This window comes from Anomaloglossus baeobatrachus, chromosome 3 (genome assembly GCF_048569485.1).
Source record: "Anomaloglossus baeobatrachus isolate aAnoBae1 chromosome 3, aAnoBae1.hap1, whole genome shotgun sequence".
Lineage (NCBI taxonomy): Eukaryota > Metazoa > Chordata > Amphibia > Anura > Aromobatidae > Anomaloglossus > Anomaloglossus baeobatrachus.
The window spans coordinates 377,908,649-377,929,730 of record NC_134355.1 but is presented as its reverse complement, the minus strand read 5'-3'; the positions used below and the strand labels follow the sequence as shown (position 1 = coordinate 377,929,730).

Sequence of the window (21,082 nt, the reverse complement as noted above, 5' to 3'; positions counted from 1 at the left end):
GTTGTCTATAACCCCACCACTGATTGTTAGCTTTTTCACAATGCACAATGTACACAGAAAGCTGTCAATCAGTGGTATGGGCAGGCCAATAAAGAGGTCAGCATTCAAAGAACTGGTAAAGCTAAAGCAGAGAATACTGATGTTCTAAAAACTGCAGTCAAAAAGTGACAGATCGCAGGAATCAGGGTCTGTCACTAATGGCAAGTTTAACCAACGTTAGGCTATGTGCGCACATTGCGTATTTTCATGCAGTTACGCTGCGATCTGCACCGCAGCGTAACTGCATGCGTCCTGCGTCGCCAGCAATCTATGAAGATTATGCAGGAGACGTGCGCACGTGGCATATTAGAGCGCAGCGCTTCGGCTGCTGCCCGAAGCGCGCGTTCTAAGAAGTGACATGTCACTTATTCCGTGCGCTCTGCATGCAGTCCCCACTCTGTCTATGGGAGGGGCTGCACTCAGAGCGCATAGAATCGGCTTTTTTTTTTTCCCTTCATTACGGACTCTTTCTGCAGCGATTTGAAGAGCACGTGTGCTGTTCAAATCGCTGCAGAAATTTCTGCAGGGACAGAACCCTACGTGTGCACAAACACTTAATCTGTGTATGGGGGCCTTAACTCTTTAGTAGTTATTAAGTAGGGGTCCCCATTTACAGCACACCAAATTCATAGACAGACTTCAAACCCATTATTCATTAATGAAAGGATTTGTACCCTTAATTTCTGTGTCAATCGTTGAAGCTCTTCCTGTAACACTTTGTTTTCCTCTTGAACATCATGTGCTTTCTTTTTCTCAACTGTCAACTGCCGCTGAAAGCTGGTTTGCGTCAGCTCAATGTTCTTCTCCAGCTCCTGTAAAACACAGGAAACAGTTAATAATAACAGGATTGCTGGTGTTTCAGACAGGACAAGGTCAGGTTTTTTACATTTCTCAAGCATCTGTTCTACATGCTTGTAGGAGTTGGCACACTTCCGTGCAGGCATTACGTTTGTTTACTTTTGAGGAACAAACACATTTAATTAATGTTACAATCAGAAGCAGGGGACCCCATTAAGAATTTTAGGCGCTACCTGGCTTCTGGTATTTATTAAAAACCATGGGGGCGGGGGACGTTAGAGGGTAAAAGGAAGAAAAAAAATATAAAATCGCAGCATGCAAAACTTTGTTGCTTCTTTCCATCTGCATCATTTATGCACCATCGTAGCAATGGATGAAAGGCATGTCATACATTACATATAGGGGTATAATCCTACAGCAGTGTGAGATGACTCAAAAAGCAGATGCTGCTTACATGACATGCGGAGTCACTAGTCCTGGAAAAATGCAGTGCTGCACAATAGGGGCTCTAGTAAGCAACTGTGGTTGAGGGGCAGTTTCTTTTAAAGGTACCGTCACACTAAGCAACTTACCAGCGATCCCAACAACGATAGGGATCGCTGGTAAGTTGCTAGGAGGTTGCTGGTGAGCTGTCACACTGCGACGCTCCAGCGATCCCACCAGCAACCTGACCTGGCAGGGATCGCTGGAGCGTGGCTACACGAGTTGCTGGTGAGCTCACCAGCAACCAGTGACCAGCCCCCAGCGCCGCGTGGAAGATGCTGCGCTTGGTAACTAAGGTAAATATCGGTAACCAACCCGATATTTACCTTGGTTACCACTGCACGGAGCTACACGTGCAGAGAGCAGGGAGCAGCGCACACTGAGCGCTGCTCCCTGCTCTCCTAGTACAGCACACATCGGGTTAATTACCCGATGTATGCTGCAGCTAAATGTGCACAGAGCAGGGAGCAGCGCACACTGCTTAGCGCTGGCTCCCTGCTCTCCTACTTACAGCACACATCGGGTTAATTACCTGATGTGTGCTGCAGCTACATGTGCACAGAGCAGGGAGCAGCGCACAATGCTTAGCGCTGGCTCCTTGCTCTCCTAGCTGCAGGACACATCAGATTAATTAACCCGATGTGTCCTGCAGCTAGCTACATGTGCACAGAGCAGGAGCCGGCAGCACAGGCAGTGAGAGAGGCTGGTATCGAAGGTAAATATCGGGTAACCAAGGACAGGGCTTCTTGGTTACCCGATGTTTACATTGGTTACCAGCCTCTGCAGAAGCCGGCTCCTGCTGCCTGCACATTTAGTTGTTGCTGTCTCGCTGTCACACACAGCGATCTGTGCTTCACAGCAGGACAGCAACAACTAAAAAGTGGCCCAGGACATTCAGCAACAACCAACGACCTCACAGCAGGGGCCAGGTTGTTGCTGGATGTCACACACAGCAACATCGCTAGCAACGTCACAAAAGTTGTTCGTTAGCAGCGATATTGCTAGCGATGTTGCTTAGTGTGACGGGGCCTTTAGAGTAGGGCTACATAATGGGTAGACAACCTATTGTTCGCTGACGAATTCCAGCTAGTTCAAAAGTCTCCTAGGGAAAAACTGTCTCCGTGCCCCCACGACAAGCACCAGTCCGGTGGCTCAGGGTACCATGCATACCTTCTCTGCCATCTGAGAAACCCGCCCACCCATCATGTTTCATGCGTTTCAGGCTATGCATGATGTGTGTGCCTGGATATCCTGCAGCAATAAATACCTTAACTCTTCTTTCTCGATCATCCAGTCTGCTTTCAAGAAGATCCACTTTTTTTGACAGCTCATCACGTTCAGCAAGGTGCTTATTTTCAGAAAGCAGCTTTAACTTCTTTAGTGCAACATTTGCCCGGTACAGCTCTTCTTCTGTTTCCTTCAGTCTCTTTTCTGTATTCCTCTCCCTTTCCTGGGATTTGCGCAATCGTTCTCTTACTGTCCGGATCTCATTATTGTGCCGGAATATAAGCTGGGAGACCTCATTTTCTGTATCCTCAAATTTATTTAAGGCCTTTTCCTGTCTGAACTGCAGCCTCTTTAGAGCCTTGTTTTCTTTCTGACACTCTTCTAATTTCATCTGAAGCTCCGTTACTTCATTTCTTAGTTCATTTATTTTCAAAAGCCGAGCTGAAAGAACTCTCTTCGTGACCACATCTATGTCTTTTGGGGGAGACTCTTTGTTTAGGCTTTGTGAACGAAATCCCCATCGTAGTGTCTTTTTACTTGAAGACAATTTGGAGTTTATTTTTTTGGACCCTGAAACAACGAAAATACAATGATAATGTCATAGACTCAGTCTCTCTATATAATATCATTGCACTTAGCTAAATGGGAGACTATAGACACACTAGGCAACGTGTAGGAGGTGCTAGACAAGGCAGAAAATGAATTGACATAGCCACATGGTAATCAGGCAGCAAAATTTGCGCTGACATTGACCATAGAAGTCAGCAGTCACCTGCAGAGCACATTAAAATAGCTAATCTATTACTAGATAGTGGCTATTGGGGTAAGTGCACACGATCAGGACCCGCTTCGTCCTGGACGCGGCAGATCCTGACCTGTAGGGCTGCGAGTCTCCTCCATTAAAGACCGCAGCTGCCCGTGCCCATGATCCGGGCTTTCTCTTCTATTTTCCCTGCGGAGGACGCTTGCATCTCCGCAGCAAGCAATTGACATGCTGCAGCTAAGAAAGCCGCACCACAGGTCAGTGTTGCTGCAGAAAAAACAAGTACAGTGGACACAGGATTTCTAAAAATCCCATCTACTGTGCTTGTACTGTACATCGCAGTGTTTTGGACACAGCTGAAGCATCCTGCGTCCAAAACACTGTGAACACTGATAGTGGGCACGTACCCTTTAGAGGGCACCTGCCAATTCATCCAAAAGTAGAATATACGGTCTTCCTTTCATGATCTGCCACAACACGTTAAAACAGCATTTGGTGCACGTGTTCAGGAACAGTCCCAATTCTCATAAATTAGACCAGTTGTGGCAGCACCCCCCCCCCCCCTCATCCCACCCATGTTGATGGGCCTGGAAGAAACTAGCGTAAAAGGGCAAAAAGTCGCAATTATTTTTGTGCAACTCAGAGAAAAATGTAAACATGCAACATTTTGCTTATCAATTATTCTGATCCTAACAAGTGATGGCATATATAAAAATATAAATTTCTTCGGCGCTCCATTGGGAGACCCAGACGATTGGGTGTATAGCTACTGCCTCCGGAGGCCACACAAAGCATTACACTAAAAAGTGTAAGGCCCCTCCCCTTCTGGCTATACACCCCCCGTGGGATCACGGGCTGCTCAGTTTTCAAGCTTTGTGCGAAGGAGGTCAGACATCCACGCATAGCTCCACTGTTTAGTCAGCAGCAGCTGCTGACTATATCGGATGGAAGAAAAGAGGGCCCATGCTAAAGGGCCCCCAGCATGCTCCCTTCTCACCCCACTCTTGTTGGCGGTGTTTGTTAAGGTTGAGGTACCCATTGCGGGTACGGAGGCTGGAGCCCACATGCTGTTTTCCTTCCCCATCCCCCTGAGGGCTCTGGTGAAGTGGGATCTTACCGGCCTCCAGACTCTGAGGCCGGGCTCCATCCACAGACCCGGAGATCCTGCTGGATACGGAGCTGGGTACCATCAGGGACAAGGCCCTGCAACATTCAGGTACTCTGTGTCCCCGTACAGACAGGCACAGACACACTCCAGCGTTGCTGGGTGTTCTAGTGCGCCGGGGACAGTAGCGCTGCGCGCTTGGGTTATACTCACTGCAGCTTAGCTGAGTGAGTTTATGTGTGGGGAACTACCGCGCCGGCCGCCATGGAGACTGCGGCGCGGCTGAGACTTGTGGTGCGCCGGGGACTTCGCGCCGACCGTGCTTTTACGACGGCAGCGCTGATAAATCAAGTCCCCGGCTTCTGCGGCCTAGTTACGTTTCGTTCCCGCCCCCAGCCCTATCAGTCAGGGAAGGGGAGAGACGCTGTACAATAGGCAGCGCCGAGGGCTGGAGTCTTATTTACATACTCCAGCCCTCTCACTGGGCACAGTGGGACGCCAGTTTCCCGCTCTTTGTCTGCAGCACGCCCACGGCCCGCCCCTCTTCACAGGACGCCGGCAGCCATTCCTCCACGCAGTCTGAGCTGGAGAACGGACATAGCCCTGGGAGACCCAGACAGGGGATTCTGGCGACCACACACCCGCTGTTAAGCGGGCGGTAAGCAGCACCTAGGTGCTGACCCCACTAGTGCCACAGTGTGTTTTCTGTACTTTTGTTTGTACCTATATATATTGCACTGTACGGTCGCTTCTTGGCTTATACCCCTATATTGCTCTGAGGAGACAACAGCATGTCATCCGCAAAAAGCAAGGGTGCCAAGGCACGGGCTTCTTATGCTGCCTGTACCGCATGTGGGGCTGATCTACCGGCAGGTTCCACTGACCCCCATTGTGTGCAATGTTCGGTCCCTGTGCCACTTCGTCAGCCGGAGTCTACGCTAGTAGTGGCCCAGGCAGAGACGCCTGTGAACCCTGCCCCGGTGACGGGGACAGAGTTTGCAGTTTTTGCTGATAAGATGTCTGTGACTATGACAAAAATTCTAGAAACCTTGCAGTCCAGGCCGGTCACTCAGACCATGGGCACTGCTGATTCAATGTTCCCCGGTCCCCCTCAACTGGAACTAATCCGTGCTCCAAGGGGGTCCCAGGCATCACAGGCTGAAGGCTCTGACTCGGACGACAGTCCCAGGCAGCCTAAGCGAGCTCGCTGGGAGAGACCCTCGGCGTCATCACGCTGGTCAGGGTCTCAGCGAGAGGATTCTCTGGATGATGAGACAGAACTAGGTAGTTGCAGTGGAAGATGGGGCTTCACTTAAAGATGCCAATGACAGACAGATGGACCTTTGGTTGAAATCTGTCTATGAAGCTATCGGCGCGTCGTTTGCTCCAGCATTCGCAGCCGTGTGGGCACTCCAAGCTATTTCAGCTGGTCTGGCGCAGGTGGACTCTATCATACGTCCATCAGTGCCGCAAGTGGCGTCCTTGACCTCGCAAATGTCTGCGTTTGCGACTTACGCTATCAATGCGGTCTTGGACTCTACCAGCCGTACGTCAATGGCGTCCGCCAACTCGGTGGTTTTACGCAGAGCCTTATGGTTAAAGGAATGGAAAGCAGATTCTGCTTCCAAAAAGTGCTTAACCAGTTTGCCATTATCTCAAGACAGGCTGTTTGGTGAGCAATTGGCGGAAATCATTAAACAGTCCAAGGGTAAGGACTCTTCCTTACCCCAGCCCAGATCAAGCAAACCTCAACAGTGGAAGGGACAGTCGAGGTTTCGGTCCTTTCGAGGTTCGGGCAGGACCCAATTCTCCTCGTCCAAAAGGACTCAGAAGGAGCAGAGGAGCTCAGATTCCTGGCGGACTCACTCACGCCCAAAGAAAGCAGCCGGAGGGACCGCTTCCAAGCCGGCTGCCTCATGACTTTCGGCCTCCTCTCTCCGCATCCTCGGTCGGTGGCAGGCTCTCCCGCTTTTGCGGCATTTGGCTGCCACAGGTCAAAGACCGGTGGGTAACAGACATTTTGTCTCACGGGTACCGGATAGAGTTCAGTTCTCGTCCTCCGCCTCGGTTCTTCAGAACTTCCCCACATCCCGACCGAGCCGATGCTCTTCTGCAAGCGGTGTGCTCTCTAAGGGCAGAGGGAGTGGTGATCCCTGTTCCTCTTCAGGAACGAGGTCAAGGTTTTTACTCCAATCTGTTTGTGGTGCCAAAAAAGGACGGCTCTTTCCGTCCTGTTCTGGACCTAAAACTGCTCAACAAGCACGTGAAAACCAGGCGGTTCCGGATGGAATCCCTCCGCTCCGTCATTGCCTCGATGTCTCAAGGAGATTTCCTTGCATCAATAGACATCAAAGATGCTTATCTTCACGTGCCGATTGCTCCAGAGCACCAGCGTTTTCTACGCTTCGTTATAGGAGACGAACACCTTCAGTTCGTAGCCCTGCCATTTGGTCTGGCGACAGCCCCAAGGGTTTTCACCAAGGTCATGGCAGCAGTGGTAGCAGTCTTGCACTCTCAGGGACACTCGGTGATCCCTTACTTGGACGATCTACTTGTCAAGGCACCCTCTCAAGAGGCATGCCAACACAGCCTGAACGTTGCGCTGGAGACTCTCCAGACTTTCGGGTGGATCATCAACTTTTCAAAGTCAAATCTGTCACCGACCCAATCACTAACATATCTTGGCATGGAGTTTCATACTCTCTCAGCGACAGTGAAGCTTCCGATGGACAAGCAGCGTTCACTACAGACAGGGGTACACTCTCTCCTTCAAGGCCAGTCGCACCCCTTAAGACGCCTCATGCACTTCCTGGGGAAGATGGTGGCAGCAATGGAGGCAGTCCCGTTTGCGCAGTTTCATCTGCGCCCACTTCAATGGGACATTCTCCGCCAATGGGACGGGAAGTCGACGTCCTTAGACAGGAAAGTCTCCCTTTCCCAGACGGCCAGGGACTCTCTTCAATGGTGGCTTCTCCCCACCTCATTATCACAAGGAAGGTCCTTCCTACCCCCATCCTGGGCGGTGGTCACGACAGACGCGAGTCTGTCAGGGTGGGGAGCAGTTTTTCTCCACCACAGGGCTCAGGGTACATGGACTCAGCAGGAGTCCACCCTTCAGATCAATGTTCTGGAAATCAGGGCAGTGTATCTTGCCCTACAAGCCTTCCAGCAGTGGCTGGAAGGAAAGCAGATCCGAATTCAGTCGGACAACTCCACAGCGGTGGCATACATCAACCACCAAGGCGGGACACGCAGTCGGCAAGCCTTCCAGGAAGTCCGGCGGATTCTGATGTGGGTGGAAGCCACGGCCTCCACCATATCCGCAGTTCACATCCCCGGCGTAGAAAACTGGGAAGCGGACTTCCTCAGTCGCCAGGGTATGGACGCAGGGGAATGGTCCCTTCACCCGGACGTGTTTCAGGAAATCTGTCGCCGCTGGGGAAGGCCGGACGTCGACCTAATGGCGTCCCGGCACAACAACAAGGTCCCAACTTTCATGGCACGGTCTCGCGATCACAGAGCTCTGGCGGCAGACGCCTTAGTGCAAGATTGGTCGCAGTTCCAACTGCCCTATGTGTTTCCCCCTCTGGCACTCTTGCCCAGAGTGCTACGCAAGATCAGGTCCGATTGCCGCCGCGTCCTGCTCGTCGCCCCAGACTGGCCGAGAAGGTCGTGGTATCCGGATCTGTGGCATCTCACGGTCGGCCAACCGTGGGCGCTACCAGACCGGCCAGACTTACTGTCACAAGGGCCGTTTTTCCATCTGAATTCTACGGCCCTGAACCTGACTGTGTGGCCATTGAGTCCTGGATACTAGCATCTTCAGGATTATCTCAAGGGGTCGTGGCCACCATGAGACAGGCTAGGAAGCCCACGTCTGCTAAGATCTACCACAGAACGTGGAAGATTTTCTTATCCTGGTGCTCGGCACAGGGAGTGTCCCCCTGGCCATTTGCATTGCCTACTTTTCTTTCCTTCCTGCAATCTGGTTTGGAAAAAGGCTTATCGCTCGGCTCCCTTAAAGGGCAAGTCTCAGCGCTATCGGTATTTTTTCAAAAGCGTCTAGCACGACTTCCTCAGGTACGCACGTTCCTGCAGGGGGTTTGTCACATCGTCCCTCCGTACAAACGGCCGTTAGATCCATGGGATCTGAACAGGGTACTAGTTGCTCTCCAGAAGCCGCCCTTCGAGCCTCTGAAGGATGTTTCACTTTCTCGACTCTCACAGAAAGTGGCCTTTCTGGTAGCGGTCACGTCTCTTCGGAGGGTATCCGAGCTGGCAGCGCTGTCATCCAAAGCTCCCTTCCTGGTTTTTCACCAGGACAAGGTAGTGCTGCGCCCGATTCAGGAGTTTCTCCCTAAGGTGGTATCCTCTTTTCATCTCAATCAGGATATCTCCTTACCTTCCTTTTGTCCTCATCCAGTTCATCGGTATGAAAAGGATTTGCATTTGTTGGATCTCGTGAGAGCACTCAGAATCTACATTTCCCGCACGGCGCCCCTGCGCCGCTCGGATGCACTCTTTGTCCTTGTCGCTGGTAAGCGCAAAGGATCGCAGGCTTCCAAATCCACCCTGGCTCGATGGATCAAGGAACCAATTCTTGAAGCCTACCGTTCTGCTGGGCTTCCGGTTCCATCAGGGCTGAAGGCCCATTCTACCAGAGCCGTGGGTGCGTCCTGGGCATTACGACACCAGGCTACGGCTCAACAGGTGTGCCAGGCAGCTACCTGGTCGAGTCTGCACACTTTCACCAAACATTATCAGGTGCATACCTACGCTTCGGCGGACGCCAGCCTAGGTAGAAGAGTCCTGCAGGCGGCGGTTGCCTCCTCGTAGGAGAGGGCTGTTTTGCAGCTCTAACTTGAGGTATTACTTTACCCACCCAGGGACTGCTTTTGGACGTCCCAATCGTCTGGGTCTCCCAATGGAGCGCCGAAGAAGAAGGGAATTTTGTTACTTACCGTAAATTCCTTTTCTTCTAGCTCCAATTGGGAGACCCAGCACCCGCCCTGTTTCCTTCGGGATTTTTGGTTTTTTCGGGTACACATGTTGTTCATGTTGAACGGTTTCAGTTCTCCGATGTTACTTCGGATTGAATTTGTTTAAACCAGTTATTGGCTTTCCTCCTTCTTGCTTTAGCACTAAAACTGAGCAGCCCGTGATCCCACGGGGGGTGTATAGCCAGAAGGGGAGGGGCCTTACACTTTTTAGTGTAATGCTTTGTGTGGCCTCCGGAGGCAGTAGCTATACACCCAATCGTCTGGGTCTCCCAATTGGAGCTAGAAGAAAAGGAATTTACGGTAAGTAACAAAATTCCCTTCTTCTTTATGATCAGTGGGGCTTATATCTTTTTAATCCCACCAAATCTGAGGATGAAGGATGTGCCGTAGTCCCAGGTCACTTTTTTTATCTATTTTAGGGGCTGGACTTCCCTGAAGTGTAGATGATCACTGTAAAGATGCCACTGTGAAGGAAAAAAAACAAAAAAAAAACCAAACAAACAACAAAACACTATAGAGTACAAAGTGTTTCATCAATTCACAAGATCTGATGAGGGTCACAAAAAGGTCTGACCACCACTGATCATGAATTAAGGTTCATCCTACCAATATGTCATTTCCTTAGAGCAGGGGTGGAGAAACTATTTTCTGCCAAGGCTCATTTGGATATTTATACCATCATTTACAGACCATACAAAATGATCAACTTAAAAATGTATCCTACTATATTTGGTCAAACATTTAATTATCTCACCCTAAATATGATGGCTAAAGCTGCTTCTCTGTGATGAGGCATGTGATGTTAGATGGTAATGATCATGTTACTACTCATTTTCCAGATTTGTGTTGGTCTGGACACAGTCGACTCTTTACAATAATAGGTACACAGATTTATATCACACTTCATGTCTCCTCACAATGGGAAATTCATCACTACTCATGTATCGTTTACAGAACAAAGCAGTGGTAGGTCTGCTGTACACATCACAAAGAGACACCAAAACTGCTGTATACACATCACCTAGGAGACAAAGAAACTGTAGCTCAAAAGCACCACTCCAGCGTTTTTGTTTCTACTTCACTGTTGGACTTGTGCTTTAAATCTGAGCCCCCTGTTGCAGATTTCATCTATTTTGGGCATTTCTCCGGTCGCTCTTGGGCAGTTTATGACCTGCCAGCAGCTCCAGTGTTTCATAGAGTGCACCTGAGGTCACAAGTCAAAAAAGCCTTGTTCCGTCTCCCAGAGTTGAATTGAGTATTTGTGACATAACTTCTGACTTCCGGTCAGTCAGAAGTCATGAGCACAAGATGGCTCCGCAGGACTGGAGCTGTGTCAAAAAAAGCTGACAACGGCGGAGGGTGTGTATAAGACCAGGGGCTTTAGATTTAAAGCACCACTCCAGGGCTGAAGAAAAAAAAAAAAAATTCCACCGGAGTGGTGCTTTACTGTAAATCACCAAAACAGGGTGTGTGTGTGTGTGTGTGTGTGTGTGTGTGTGTGTGTGTGTGTGTGTGTGTGTGTGTGTGTGTGTGTAAAAATATATATATTATATCTTTTCTATCAATCATGTAGGATAAACTGGGACTGGCATATATACATGACATAGGACACAATGAACTTGCTGCTAATACATTACATAGGAGACAGAGACTGGTATATATATTCACCATACAGGAGCCCCTCGGAACTGCTGTATGTTTCACGTAGGCTGCACTAGGACTTGTGTGTGATATACACACACACACACACACACTGGGTCTTTTACAGATAAATCACAGACACTCAGACTGCTGTATATGCATCATATAGGACACACTGGGACTGTTATATTTACATCACATAGGATACGTTGCGATTGCTGCCTTCACAATAGCAGCAGGATGGAATCTCACTAACTCCCCCCACAAAAATGTCCTAACTCTGGCCAGCATCAGGATGTCGTCCAATGTTGCATGCACCTCAACAGTCAGTAAAGAACACTGCAAACTCGCAGCCGAAGGAAGAATTAAAGGGCCAGCGACCCAAGATACTATGGTCCCCGACAATTTGCCTGGGGGCCAGAGGAAGTGATTTTGCAAGCCAGAGGTTCCCCACTCCTGCCCTATAGGATGAGAAAGAGCCTTAAGCTAAATAACTAAGGAGGTCAAAGCATTTACCATAGGGAGGATTAATAACAAAACACAACTTACCTCTGTTATGTAACGGTGTGACAGATCTGACTTTATGGCCAGGCTTTTTGGCACGAGGTGACAAGGTCTTGGAGCTTGGGGTTGGTGATCGGTCAGACCCGTATGTTGTGTTCTCATAATCATCAGAGTAATAAGAATCACTACTTTTATCTTCCTGGCTTCTATCTCGGTTGAACCTTGTCCTCCCTGCATCTGTTGTAGCCATGTCCTGGTCATCCTTCATGCTTTTCTTTGTAGTATAAGTTTGTGTGCTTGTAGAATCCTGGCGGGATGAAGGGCTCCGTCCTCTTCGTCCATCGGTCTCATGGTCCTGGGAGTATGGGCTCCTGCTATTCATGTCAATGAGCTCTGCATTTCTGTCAGTAACAGATGAAAAAAGACATTTATTAAAAGGTTAGTATATACCACGCTAATGCTGCTAATCTAAAGCAGAGTGACATGATGAAACAAACACAGGAAAATTTATCAAGACCTGCGTTTTGTACACGAGTCTTGAGACGGGGTCCGCTGGAGTAAGATGCACCAAATTCCTTAATAGGAGTGCATGTCTTAATGAATTTGTTGCATATTTCAGTTGCCCACATGCTAACACCAGAAAATGTATTTCAGTCATGGACTTTAATATATTTTTATCATAAAATTTATACGACTTTGTGGTGCAAATTATAGTGAATCTGTCGGACCTTGCTAGGCCAGGCCCCTTCCGCTATTCTCCACACAGTTTTTCAACAATTTGGTGGAGCTGGCATAAAAATGTCCAGGGTATTGTTCAATTGAAGAAGCTTGATAAGTAAGCCCCATTAGGTTATTTTATTCTCCATTAGGACATATTTAACCAAAAGTTTGGACACACCTCATTCAAATAGTTTTCCTTATTTTCAGGACCCTGAAAATTGTAGATTCACATTGAAGGCATCAAAACTATGAATTAAAACATGTGGAATGAAAAACTTAAAAAAGTGTGAAACAAATGAAATTATATCTTAGATTCTCATTCTAGGTTCTTCAATGTAGACACCTTTTTCTTTCATTACTGCTTTGCACACTCTTGGCATTCTCTTGATGAGCTTCAAGAGGTAGTCACCGGAAATGGTTTCCCAACAGTCTTAAAGGAGTTCCCAGAGATGCTTAGCACTTGTTGGCTCTTTTGCCTTCACTCTGCGGTCCAGCTCACCCCAAACCATCTCGATTGGGTTCAGGTCTGGTGACTGTGGAGGCCAGATCATCTGGTGTAGCACCCCATCACTCTCCTTCTTAGTCAAATAGCCCTTACAAAGCCTGGAGGTGTGTTTGGGGTCATTGTCCTGTTGAAAAATAAAATGATGGTCCAACTAAACGCAAATCGGATGGCATAGCACGCCGCTGCAAGATGCTGGGGTAGGCATGCTGGTTCTGTATGCCTTCAATTTTGAACAAATCCCCAACAGTGCCACCAGCAAAGCACCCCCACACCATCACACCTCCTCCTCCATGCTTCACGGTGGGAACCAGCCATGTATAATCCAACCGTTCACCTTTTCTACAAAGACACGGTGGTTGGATCCAAAGATCTCAAATTTGGACTCATCAGACCAAAGCATAGATTTCTACTGGTCTAATGTCCATTCCTTGTGTTCTTTAGCCCAAACAAGTCTCTTCTGCTTGTTGCCTGTCCTTAGCAGTGGTTTCCTAGCAGCTATTTTACCATGAAGGCCTGCTGCACAAAGTCTCCTCTTAACAGTTGTTCTAGAGATGAGAAGGTGTGTCCAAACGTTTGGTCTGTACTAATTATATATATATATATATATATATATATATATATATATATATATATATATATATATATATATATATATATATATATATATATATATATATATAAAATTATATATATATAGCCCACCTTAGAACCCCCCCACCCCCTCTCTCAATTAGCCAGCCATTGCAACGAAGGGCTATCCTTCTGCAGGAACTATGTGGTTACTCAGGCGCATCGCTGTACACAGGTACTTGGCCTTGTCTGGCAATGCAGCTCTGCACATTCAAATGAACAAGCCTAAACTGCAGAACCAGGCATAGCCACCCTGTGATGGCAGTGCTGTGCCTTGATAAATTACTGTAGTCCCAAAAACCAGAAACGTATATATCTAATCATGTATCATAAATGTTCAGAAACAAGCACAGAGTGACATACTACTTTGGTGTGACTGTATAACAGAACCAGAGACTCATTCAATGACCTGTCCAAAGGAGGTAATCCTCACACAACAGAAGAGCGTCCAGCACTGTTGCTTGTCTCTTCAAGTATCTGAAAAAGTCAAACATCGTGAAATCTAGACTGCCAATAGCTGCAGAGCCTTCGACAGAGCAACCACGCGTTTTATCTATCTGCCAACAAAAGGATAGCTTTGTTTTTTGAGTTTGGGGGGCACATGTTATAGCCATGCTTCTCACGGATAGAACACGTACTAATTATAATAGTGTCCATTTCTGAAAGTCAGTGGATCCGTAAAAACGCACTGACAGTAAACATGATTAATACTAATGGGTAGGAGAAGTTTGCAATTTATTTATGTCAAAGAACAAATCCCTGATGGTAAAAACGGACATACTGGCAAACACTGAAGAAAATCAGTACATTTTTTTTTTTACAAACTAGGAAAATCACCGACGCCTGAATGAGGCCAAGATGGGCGAACCCACAGATGTTCGGATTTGGCGGGTCTGGATGGACTTTTTAAGAAAAATACCCCAAAAAAAACTGATCTGGACCAGACTTGAACCCGAAACCCATATAAGTCTATGGGGACCTGAACATTGTGTTGTAAAATGGTGGTAGAATGGGGTAGGGTGATTAGAGCAGGAGCGTTATACTTACATAGTCTTCCGCACAGCTGTAACATTGCTTCCGGGTCTGCTCATTAACCCTCATACATAGTCAATGCTTCTCCCGCAAACTAGCAGTCCTGGCGTATGATTCTTTACAGTCAGACCGTGCCCCCACCTTGTGTGACAGTGTCTGTGATTGGTTGTTATCACACACGCTGTCTGCGTCCCTATAGTGGTGTAAAATTAAAATAAATAAATTGGCGTAGGGTCCCCTCATATTGTGTTACCCAGCGCAGATAAAGCATACGGCTACAGTCCCCAGCTGTGTCCCTATCTTGGCTGTGTATCAAAATAATAGGGGTCCCCATGCAGCTTTTTTTACTTATAAATAATTTGAAAAAAGTGCCGTGCGGTCCCCCCAATTTTGATACACAGCCATGATAAAGCCAACAGCTGGGGGATGGTATTCTCAGGTTAGGGAGGCCCATGGTTATTGGCCTCCCAGCCTAAAAATAGCACACTGCAGCCGTCCAGAGTTGTCGCATCCATTAAAGTTGACAGTTCCGGCACTTTACCTGGCTCATCCTGATTGCTTTGTGCGATAGCAATTGGAGTAGTATAAGGGGTTAATGACAGCTCATAGCTGCCACTAAGCCCTAGATTAGTAATGGAAGGAATCTATGAGACACCCCCCCCCCCCCCCATTACTAATCCTGTAAGTGACAAAAAATAAAACACAAACACCAAAAAAAATCCTTTTATTTGAAATAAAACAAAACCAAAACACTAATTTATTAACCCCAACACCCAGGTCAGACGTAATCGACATGAGGTCCCATGACAATCCCGGCTCTGGTACATACACTGCCTTGCGAAAGTATTCAGCCCCTTTGAATTTTTCAACCTTTTCCCACATTTCAGGCTTCAAACATAAAGATAAAAAAAAAAATTTATGGTGAAGAATCAACAACAAGTGGACACAATTGTGAAGTGCCCGAAATGTATTGCTTATTTTAAACTTTTATAAAAAATAAACTGAAAAGTGGGGTGTGCAATATTATTCATCCCCTTTAAGTTAATACTTTGTAGCGCCACCTTTTGCTGCGATTACAGCTGCAAGTCGCTTGGGGTATGTGTCTATCAGTTTTGCACTTCGAGAGACTGATATGCTTGCCCATTCTTCCTTTACAAACAGCTCCAGCTGAGTGAGGTTGGATGGAGAGCGTTTGTGAACAGCAGTTTTCAGCTCTTTCCACAGATTCTCGATTGGATTCAGGTCTGGACTTTGACTTGGCCATTCTAACACCTGGATACGTTTACTTTTAAACCATTCCAATGTAGATTTTGCTTTATGTTTTGGATCATTGTCTTGTTGGAAGACAAATCTCCGTCCCAGTCTCAGGTCATTTGCAAACTCCAACAGGTTTTCTTCAACAATGGTCCTGTATTTGGCTCCATCCATCTTCCCATCAATTTTAAACATCTTCCCTGTCCCTGCTGAAGAAAAACAAGCCCAAACAATGATGCTGCCACCACCATGTTTGACAGTGGGGATGGTGTGTTCAGGGTGATGAGCTATGTTGCTTTTACGCCAAACATATTATTTGGCATTGTGCCCAAAAAGTTTGATTTTGGTTTCATCTAACCAGAGCACCTTCTTCCACATGTTTGCTGTGTCTCCCAGGTGGCTTGTGGCAAACTTTAAACGACACTTTTTATGGATATCTTTGAATGGCTTTCTCCTTGCCACTCTTCCATAAAGGCCAGATTTGTGCAGTTCATCCAGAGTGATCATGGGCCTCTTGGCTGCATCTCTGATCAGTCTTCTCCTTGTTTCAGATGAAAGTTTGGATGGATGGCCAGGTCTTGGTAGATTTGCAGTGGTATGATACTGCTTCCATTTCAATATGATCGCTTGCACAGTGCTTCTTGGGATGTTTAACCCTTTCACGACCGGCCGATTTTTCGCTTTCCGTTTTTTTTTTTCGCCATTCTTTTTCTGAGAGACGTAACTTTTTTATTTTTCAGTCAATATGGTCATGTGAGGGCTCATTTTTTGCGGAACGAGCTGTACTTTTAAATGAAACCATCAGTTTTACCATATTGTGTACTAGAAAATGGCAAAAAAATTCCAAATGCTGAAAAATTGCAAAAAAAGTGCGATAGCACTATGGTTTTTGAGATATTTTATTCACTGTGTTCACTATATGGTAAAACTGATGTGTGGGTGTGATGCCTCAGGTCAGTGCGAGTTCGTAGACACCAAACATGTATAGGTTTACTTTTATATAAGGGGTTAAAAAAAAAAATCGGAAGTTTGTCCGAAAAAAGTGGCGCACGTTTTACGCCATATTCCGTGACCCGTAGCGTTCTCATTTTTCGGGATCTTAGGCTCAATGACGGCTTATTTTTTGCGTCTCGAGCTGACGTTTTTAACGGTACCATTTTTGCGCAGATGCTACGTTTTGATCGCCTCTTATTGCATTTTGCGCAAAAGTTGTGGCGACAAAAAAACGTCGTTTTGGCGTTTGGAATTTTTTTGCCGCTACGCCGTTTACTGATCAGATTAATTGATTTTATATTTTGATAGATCGGGCGTTTCTGAACGCGGCGATACCAAATGTGTGTATATTTTTTATTTTTTTAACCCTTTAATTTTCAATGGGGCGAATGGGGGGTGATTTGAACTTTTAGGTTTTTTTGTTTTTTTTTAATTTTTTAAAACTTATTTTTTTACTTTTTTTTTTATTTTACTAGTCCCCCTAGGGGGCTATTGCGATCAGCATTCCGATCGCTCTGCAGTATCTGCTGATCACAGCTGGAAGGCTGTAAACAGCAGATACGCTGTCTTTCTCTTTTGCTGTGCCCCGGGCACAGCGAAAGTGAAACCAATTCATGTGTAGTACAGGAGTCATCACATGACCCTGTACTACCATGACAACTATCGGGAGTCACGTGATCGCGTCACGTGACTTCCGGTTTCGGCGGTAAGTAAAAGTTTACCGCGATTGCGCTTATAATGGCGCTGTCATGTATTGACAGCGCCATATAAGGGGTTAATCGGCACGAGCAGATAACGATTCTGCTCGTGCCTAGCAGGCACACATCTCAGCTGTGAAAATCAGCTGAGATGTGTGCCGATCGCGGCATGCTGCCGCCGGAGGACCGCGGGCAGTAAGATTATGTCATTTAGGACGTAATTTTACGGCCCGCGGTCGTTAAGGGGTTAAAGTTGTGGAAATCTTTTTGTACCCAAATCTAGCTTTAAACTTCTCCACAACAGTATCACGGACCTGCCTGTTGTGTTCCTTGGTCTTCATGATGCTATCTGTGCTTTAAACAAAACACTGAGACTATCACAGAGCAGGTGCATTTATATGGAGACTTGATTACACACAGGTGGCTTATATTTATCATCGTCATTGGAGGACAACATTGGATCATTCAGAGATCCTCAATGAACTTCTGGAGTGAGTTTGCTGCACTGAAAGTAAAGGGGATGAATAATATTGCACGCCCCAATTTTCAGTTTATTCTTTTTTACAAAAGTATAAAATAAGCAATAAATTTCGTTCAACTTCACAATTGTGTCCCACTTGTTGTTGATTCTTCACCATAACATTAAAATTTGTATCTTTATGTTTGAAAAATTCAAGGGGGTTGAATACTTTTGTAAGGCACTGTACTTAAGTCGCAGCGCATGGGCATATTACAGAACATGACTGCATGCTGCGGCTTCAGGCAGAGACTGATTGAGCCGCAGCTGTGACATCACCGAGTTTACCAGTGGTCACAGCTGGAGGTTTCCACAGTACCCCACCTGTGACCGCAGGTAAACTCACCTCAGGTTCAATCAGACTTGCATCTCCTGGAAGAAAGCAGTGTTTTTTTATGCCAAGAGATGCAGATTCCGTGCTGAAATTTATACACCAAATTCCTGCACGAAATCTGCATCTTCTGGCAAAAAAAAAAAAAAACCCCACATCCAACCACGATCCAATTTTGATGCGATTTTTTTTTGCTAGGAGATGCAAATTTGGTGCAGGAATTTGGTGTATAAATTCCAGCACCAAATCTGCATCTCTTGGTAAACAAACACACAAAAACAGTTTTGATGCTAATTTCTGCACCAAATTTGAATCTCCTGGCAGAAAACCACACCAAAATGGCGTCAAAACCGTTTTTGTTCATTTTTTTGTCAACAGATACAGAGTTGGAGCTGAAGTTTATACCCAAATTCTTGCACCAAATCTGCATCTTCTAGTAAAAACAAACAAAACACAAAAACGAATCAATATTGCATCAAAATAGCATTGTGTTTAGATGCGTTTTTTTTGGTCAGAGGACGCAGATTTGGTGCATAAATTTCAGCACCAAATCTGCCTCTCTTGGCACAAAAGATGCAGTTTTCTGCCAGGAAATGCAGGTCTGATTGAATTCATATCACCTGAGGTGAGGTCACTGAGGTCAATCAGTTCACCTGAGGTCAGTTTACCTGTGGTTACATGTGGGGTTCTGTGGGAACCTCCAGCTGTGACCGCAGTTAAACTCAGTGACGTCACCGCTCACAGCTACGGCTCAGTCAGTCTCTGCTTGAAGCCATAGCATGCAGTCATGTTCTGTGCCTGCGTGCTGTGACTTCAGTATGTAGCAGGGCTGGGTTCATTGTGGGACCTCTTGTCGGATCTGGGTGTTTGGTGTTAATAAAGTGGAGAAACGGGATTTTTTTTTTATTTTAACTCTAATAAAGGATATTTTCAGAGTTTGTGTTTATTTCTTTTCACTTACTGGATTAGTAATGGGGTGGGAGTGTCTCAAAGATGCCTCCCATTACTAATTTAGGGCTTAGCGGCAGTTATGAGCTGTCTTTAACCCCTTATAGTACCCCAATTGCCACTGCACCAGGGCATTCAGGATGACCCGCGTAAACTGCCAGGTGGCTTCAGGTTGCTATTTTTAGGCTTGGGGGGCCCAATAACCATGGGCCTCCGCAGTCTGAGAATACCAGCACCCAGCTGTCAACTTTATGATGGTTGGGTATCAAAATTGTGTCGAGGGTGGGAGGGAACCGGACACCATTTTTTTTTTTATAAATTCTTTATTTAAATAATGTTTTAAAAAAGCTGCATGGGTCCCTATTTTGATACACAGCCAAGAGAAACACACAGCTGGGGGCTACAGCCTGTAGCCGTGTGCTTTATCTGTGCAGAGTATCACAATATGGGGGACACTACGCAAATTTATTTATTTTTTTTACACCACTATAGGGATGCAGAGAGCGTGTGTGATTCCAACCAATCTCGGACACTGTCACACAGGGTGGGGGTGCGGTTTAACTAGAACCAAATCACATACGCCAGGGACTGCCAGTGGAAGCAGTGAATATGTATGAGGGTTAATGAGGCGGACCCAGAAGTAGTGTTACAGCCGCTTGGGGAACTGTCCTGCTTTATTTCTTATGTTCTTTATTTTTCATTATCTGGGTGGCTGAACCCGAACAGTAACACAGACATCCCTGAGAAGAAGTCCATGTTCGGGCTATGTACACGAACACTAGGTATCCGGTACGGACCCGAAACTTTACTGTCTGGGTTCACCCCTATTTCTAAGTATGAGAAATCACATTCACACTCCTGTATTACAGTCAGTCTGATGTATTAGGTTGATGTAAAACGTGCAGGTGATCGAGGCCTTAAAGGGGGGTTTTGTGATGTTGATTACCTATCTTTGGGGTACGGCCAGACTGGTGTGGCCAAAGCCCACCCACTGTGATGGCCTGTAACCATTGGCCAGTCGCTCTCTGACCCATCCCGTAGGAGTCATCAGATCAGAATCCAGACAGGCACTCACAGATCAGATTCATCATCACCATATCCCAGCCCTGCACTTATAGAAGCCCCTGTGCCAGGGGTATTTGTGTGGGAGACGAGCAGCACCAGGGACTGCCACAACTAAAAGCACAGATCTGTACCTGGAAAACAATATAGATCAGCGGGGAGCGGAGCCCAGTCATTGGTACTGATGAGCAGCTCCCTATATACTGGCTGTGCCCAGTACATACATGGCAGACATTCCACCTCCTTCAGCAGTGTGTGTCCATTATCATATGGTGGGCAGAGCACAGCTGACAAGGAAGCAGATGAGACATCATCCCCTGCACTCATCTATCCCCACAAAGCAGCACGGCCAGGCGGGCCGCAGGTAGCCTACCCCGCTTCTCGGTGAGCTGGCGGGCGTCCTCCGGTCCCCGGTCTGTTATACCCAGGCTGCTGGCCGCGTTCTATTTACTCGCAGCTCCACGGTAACCGCACCAACCACAGCGCTGAGTCCTAGCCACTCACGTGACCTGCACCAGGCAACCAGGCAGCCCTGTAAGTGCCCTCCTCATTGGAGGATGTGAGCCCCCGTGTGATTGGTTCTAGCCGTCCGTGAGCTGCAGCACCCTCCGCTCCCCCGGTAGGTTACCAGGCAGCGCCGGACAGTGTCTGTAATCACCTGTCTTCATGTACCACGGCGGAGCTCGGCACAAAACAAGCAGGATGCATAACACTGTGCTGCCCTCCTGAAAGAAAACGGTTTCAGGGCATTGTGAGTCCATGTCTTGATCACCTTGTGCACAGAGTCGTAATTAACTGGCAGGGTACACCGCTATGTCATGTCACCTCACAA

General features: G+C 47.0%; 1 protein-coding gene across 1 annotated transcript in view; it reads right to left on the bottom strand.

Moving 5' to 3' along the window:
* The window catches only part of LCA5 (lebercilin LCA5), a 62,999-nt gene extending 42,222 nt beyond the window's left edge, over positions 1-20,777 (bottom strand). The window contains exons 1-4 of the mRNA XM_075340175.1: positions 20,624-20,777; positions 11,606-11,961; positions 2,588-3,117; positions 714-851 (exon numbers count right to left, since the gene is read on the bottom strand). Of these exons, the coding sequence (XP_075196290.1) occupies positions 714-851; positions 2,588-3,117; positions 11,606-11,942 (1,005 nt within the window). The 5' untranslated portion in view covers positions 11,943-11,961; positions 20,624-20,777. The remainder of the gene's footprint in view (positions 1-713; positions 852-2,587; positions 3,118-11,605; positions 11,962-20,623) is intronic.
* Between the last annotated feature and the right edge of the window lie 305 nt (positions 20,778-21,082).